Source organism: Ornithodoros turicata, chromosome 6, assembly GCF_037126465.1.
Source record: "Ornithodoros turicata isolate Travis chromosome 6, ASM3712646v1, whole genome shotgun sequence".
NCBI classification, from domain to species: Eukaryota; Metazoa; Arthropoda; class Arachnida; order Ixodida; family Argasidae; genus Ornithodoros; species Ornithodoros turicata.
This window is the reverse complement of record NC_088206.1, coordinates 42,060,770-42,066,769: the sequence shown is the minus strand read 5'-3', so window position 1 is coordinate 42,066,769 and position 6,000 is coordinate 42,060,770. Positions and strand designations below refer to the sequence as shown.

General features: G+C 44.5%; 1 protein-coding gene across 1 annotated transcript in view; it reads left to right on the top strand.

Annotated features, from left to right (window-relative positions):
- Positions 1-1,817: 1,817 nt before the first annotated feature.
- The window catches only part of LOC135397915 (uncharacterized), a 420,422-nt gene continuing 416,239 nt past the window's right edge, over positions 1,818-6,000 (top strand). The window contains exon 1 of the mRNA XM_064629413.1: positions 1,818-1,875. Within this exon, the coding sequence (XP_064485483.1) occupies positions 1,862-1,875 (14 nt within the window). The 5' untranslated portion in view covers positions 1,818-1,861. The remainder of the gene's footprint in view (positions 1,876-6,000) is intronic.

Here is a 6,000-nt window from a genome sequence, read left to right as displayed (position 1 = left end):
TTCAATTACATTAAATTGTCGCGCCTTGGCCCGTACATGTCATCGGATGCATAATTTTTTCTATCCAACACCGTATAACCAAGGGTGCCCATATTTTGCCCATGTCTAGATGAATGAATAAAGAAATAGAACGTGGACTTACATTGACAAGATAAGCCTGCGAAACGCTGCTGCACGGATGACACGAGAAAGGACTACAGAAAATCGCGCCATTTTCGCGGGTCTTTACATTCTAGGCAGAAGAAACCGATTTTTTCTCTCTTCAACGCATAAACTAATCCGGACAATTCTCACGTGTAATAAAGCGGGCATGCAGAGCCACCTACGAGTAAAGTTTCAAGCACATGGAGCAACGCGTCTCTGAGACTGGCAGCGTCGAGCAAAAAATGTCGCGTCTGCCCAGTGTCTCATCTTGCCCCACCTTACCCTAATCACTGGTATAATACTGGCAAACAAATTCAAAGGAATTGCGTTGAAAGTAAATAGGTACTACGCAAAATTTTTATAGAAATTCAACCCACTTTGCCCGCATTCCTGTATACTATTTCTATAGAATCTATACATTTTCTTCTTCTTCTTTATTTTTTTTTGTAAGTGACAGTCCTGGAAACAATTTCTCTGCGATCTAGCAAATTTCTCAAAAGAGATTAGAAAGAGCTTTGTGCACATTTTCTAATCACGGTCTATACAGTATGTATCTAGCTTTGTCTATCAGTTTTCTATACATACTGCTCATCAAATATTCAAACGAATTGTGTTTAAAATAAACGAGTGCTAGATAGAATTTGTATAGAAATTCAGCCCACTCTACCCACATTGCTGTGTACTATTTCTATAGTATATAGACATTTATTTTTTAAGGGGTTGTCGAAAAATTCTTCGTGTCAGTCAGTGCAGTCTGGAACTGCTGTGTGCGGTAATACCTCTGGCTTGTTCAGCCATCGTGGATGTTCCCACGAAAGCTTACAGTCACACAGCTGATGCCCTTTAATACCTCTCGTTACAAAATCTGCAAGCTTATCCTCACCTGACCGTTTCGCCGTTTTGAAAAATCGAATTTTCAAGGCAGTAATATTTGGACTGAATAAATGCAGCACTCGTGTGCATATACTGTATTACTGAGGTACTCTAATGGATAGGGTGCAGAAATGGTGTACGCATCGACCTTTTTCTGGATTTTTATGAATAAATAAATAAATCAGTAACTTGTTGTATTACAGGCATTCTGCAGCTCTGCACTTGCGACCCATCTCGAGAAGCGAATTCTTCTTGTGAACACTACTACGACATTAGAGCAGGTCAGCAATGCAAGCGGGTCGACCTTGGGATTCGAAGCACGAAATGGTGAAGAAAATGGCACAGGTAGAATGGGAGGCAAAATAGCACTGGTGGGTGCTTGCAGGCAGTCACTGCGAAGAGTGAACCACCGAGGTCTGCTATCGGTGTCAGATTATTTAGGAACCAAAACAGAAACAATAAAACAAACCTAGACAAGACTCCTCTCGATACTTTCCAACGGTATCGATGAATTCGGATTTACAGCTCGCAGCTTACAGCGCGCTAATACAGCTCGCAACGTAAGAACATATATTCCGATTTTTTTTTCGGAATATGCCTAATTTGCAAAAATACATGCAGCGAGTGTTTTCGATATTGTACGGAAGAAACCAATAACCAGAACTCTAAATGCTGTAGCAATGTGGTGCATATACGATGAACCTACATAAATAAAGCATTTATTCTTTATGGGTATGCACGTAAGATTTCCGAGTTTTGAACAGGCTACACATATTGTGGAAGAGAAAGACGATCGAAAGGAAGTTTGGAAGCTCATAGAGTGTCGCCACGAAAAAGCCCCGCTATGTTTCCACGAAGGTAAGATTGTTGTACATCTTAAGTTCTGTACGATTTATGTAACATTTTGGGTAACCGTGTTCCTCCTGCAGTAGAAGTACGGGGTACGCCAAGATAAAATTAATTGTTTTTAACGTAAATAAAACAAATAGGAACAGTCTCGGGAAGCTGAAGTAGATGTGAAAGTAGGTATTATGCACCAAAATTTTATATCAACACTGCCACTTGTCCAATTTCCCTGCGGATAAATCGTGGAAATTAAAAAAAAAACTGCTATACCCGTGTATCCAATCGGCAATACCTGTGTTTTCAGCTCCTTCCGTCAGATGGCGACACGGTCGAACTCGGCGTTGTAGACGATATCGAAACCAAGTGAGCAAGTGGAGCTGAATATAGATTATTACTGCGCGAAGTTGTTTCACCGGTGGTAAAACATGTCATTACAGCACATAACATAACAAACCCACAAATTACTCATGACCGCAGAATCGATAAAAATAAGAAGCAGACTGTCGTGTCTACAGCGATCGTCTGCAAGTCCAACAACGAGCTTCACGATCTGCGACAACTTTTTACGTCTCTGTCTAGTTTTCCAAAATATCTCCTGTGTAATATTCTGTGCTTTGTACCTGTATTTACTATTACTTACTATTTTTCACTTGTGCTTTTGTTGTAACTGAGCACCATGCGCCAGCTAACCGTACAACAGCGCGCAAACTACGTGTTGTGGTACACGAAGCTGAGAAGCGTCTCGCTCGTCCAACGTAAATTTCGAAGAGCCTACAATCGTCCTCCTCCTTCCGAAGCGACCATTAAAAAATTGGTTAAACGTTTCGCACAAGAGGGTTCCATGGCCAACAGAAAACACGAGTACCCAAACACCAAGCGCACGGATGACTTGACCAACGCTGTGCTGGGGGCATTTGAGGGGCATCCAGGAATATCTACGACCAGAGCAGCCCGACTGTTTGAAGTCGGAGCAACAACCGTGCGACGAATTCTCAGAGGTCACTGGTTTCTCTCATATAAGATTCAAGTTATACACGAATTGCAAGAGGATGATTTTGACCGCCGTGTGCATTTCCTCAGAAGCGAATGAATTGCAACGCATTGCCGATAACCCAGGACACATTGAATTTATTTTATTCAGTGATGAGGCGAACTTCCACCTAAACGGACATGCTTACCGGCATAAGTGCAGGTACTGGTCGCCGCAGAATCCAGGATGGACGTTTCAGCGCTCAGTACAATCCCCAAAGGTTGTTGTGTGGGGTAGGCCCCTTCTCCTTTAGTTGCAGTGTAACGGGCGAAAGTTATCTTTCTATGCTGCAAGAAGAATTTTTGCCTTAAGTAGAGTCCCTGCACATGCAGAAAGAGGTGTGCATATTTATGCAGAATGGAGCACCACCTCGCTGGAGCATACAAGTTTGCTAGTGGCTTAACAGAACATTTCCACAGCGGTGGATGGGCAGGGGCTCTCCTAACATAGAGTGGCCAGCTCGTTAACCCGACCTGACTCCGTGTGACTTTTTTCTGTGGGGATATGTCAAAGATCCCCTCTCGTATACCGCGGAAGTATCAGCACCATACGCGACGTGACGCGACGTGACGCGGGAGCGTTTCCTGAGCGAAGTCGATGTCGAAGGACCTTCTTAGACTTTCCTCATTGATAAGAGACAGGCGCAAAAGGCCGTTTTCAGGGCCAACCAATTGATGCTACAGAGACCAAGCGTCCCGAAACCCAAACGAGTTGAAATTGTGATGTTTCTATTCTCTTCTCATATCGCGTTAATATGGTTTCAATATCGTCTGCAACGCCGAGTTCGACCGTGTCGCCGTCTTGCGGAAGGAGCTGAAAACACAGGTGTAGCCGGTTTTTTAACATCCACGATTTATCCGCAGGGAAATGGAACAAGCTGAAGTATCGATATAAAATTTTGGTGCATAATACGTCCTCTAACATCTTCAGCTTCGCGACACTGTTCTTATTTGTCTTATTTACGTTATAAACCCCGACGTTTATCTTGGCGAACCCTGTACTTCAGATGGTGTTATTCAAATACATTCAAATGGTTCTAGACAACACAATTTTTATTTCTAATATCTTTAGACTCTGTATATGGCCTTCTTTGACTTCCACGTATTATTGCACTTGCGAACACAATCGCCAATTTTTAAAAGCAATCAGTCCCATTGCAATAATACAGCCCATTTTGGTTCTCGGACATTTGTAGAAACGGTACAGCACCAGCCAGATCATTCCAATCTAGGGCAGTGGTTCTTAGCTTATGCGACGAGATTGATGGTGGTGGCACGTGTTTCAGGGTCATATTATCGCCGCAATACTGCAGAACGACCCGTACGTATGTGTAACTTGAGTCCGAGCTCCTAGACCATCACCGCTTTGTAGTTTAGTGTTTCCTTCAACTTGTCCGGGAATACGAAAGTTCCGGTTTTTGGTGATCGCTGTTTTTGTTGACAAGTTGCACATGGCTTGAGCAAATGCCATCGAACCCGGGAGAAGTGTTACGCAAGTCAGTTGTCACCTGTGCTATCTCCTCAGACGATTATTTTATTTTCTCGTTATTTTATTCCCCACATTCCCACCAGCAATGGGGTAGAGTATCGCCTGTGGCGATGAACTTCCCCACTCTCCAAAGCCAAAATAAAGTTGTTGTTGTTGTCCTCAGACGATGTTTCCTTCTTCTTCTTTTTTTTTTTGATTCCGTCTTAGCGCCGCGAAGCTACTGTGGCTATGAGCGGCGTACAGATGTGGACACATGGAGAGAGGACAGCAGGAAGAAGTAGGGGACATGGGGGGTTAGATGCGTCCTGGCCCGTCTGGAAAGTCCTCAGACGATGTGGGGCGCCTACCTAGAGGTATAAACACCGGGGTTTCACAACACTGAGTATTGAAACCATTGTCGCGCAGATGAAATACCAAACGGAAGCGAATCGATAACGTTTGTATAGTCCCCACCATATGCCGGGAGGAACAAGCGATGAGGATCGGGAACGATTTCGCAAGGACGTTGCGATTATACAAAATAGGTATATATGTTTCTTTTTTTCCTTTTTTTTATCGTTACAGATTTTTAAAAGCTGTGGGAACAGCACTGATGCCGGCACTGATGTGGGCGTGTTACGCGGTCATGCAGGCGTCCTGTTGCAAAGAGCATGTAACTACTCAGCGACTAATTACCCAAACATTCATTAATTCACTTTTTAATTCGTTGTTTTCGCGAAAATGCGAGACATCAGAATTGAAGGCGACCATAAGGCTGACAAATAAATGGCCACTTTGGTATGGTATGCAACTGCGGTAAGACGAAATCAATACGCACTTCTCGAGCGCAGAAACAGGGCAAAGGCGTTCGCGTCGGAGGGCGACGTATTTTGTAGCGGTTGAGAGGATTGTAATATACGCTCATTTCTTGGCCAGATAGACCGTTTTCCGGGCCAGATAAGCCGAAGCGATGCCGTTACTGCGCTCGAGAAGTACGTAGTTCCAACACCACCTAGATAGAGAAAGCCTGCTTACTCGTCGACGTGACGTAACCAGGGGCGGATTTAGCGGGGGGTCCGGATGTCCTGACCCCCTCAATTCCAGACTTGAACATAGGGTTCAATGGACCAATCCCAGCATGCACCTGGCACTTGTCCATAGCGGACCCCCCCCTCGGAAAAATCCTAGATCCGCCCCTGGACGTAACAACTAACAGCCAGTCAATCAGAACTGCGTTTTCAACGGCCGTTGCCAACCGCGAACGTGCTTTCAGCGGTGGTAGCCATGGAGACGAGCCACCGTTAGCGGCATGGGCTGCCACTGTCGTCTGCGAGTAGTGAACGCCCCTTGTACTAAATAGTAATACAAAATAAAGCGTATTCAATACGGTCCCATATTTTTCTCGAGACTAATTTGCTGGAAAGCGTGTTGAAACAGTGTTGCGTGTTTAGTCGACAGGTTCAAATTTGCGAAGTTTGCTGCAATCATTTGCGAGTTCTTGAATTGGCCGAACGGCATATCGCGGTAGCAGACGAATTCTGACTTTATGTGACCACGTAGCGAAGAAGGGATAGGAGGCATTGAGCAGACCTTCTGTATCTAGGCGGCGTTGGTAGTTCTCATTTGCATACCAAAGTTTC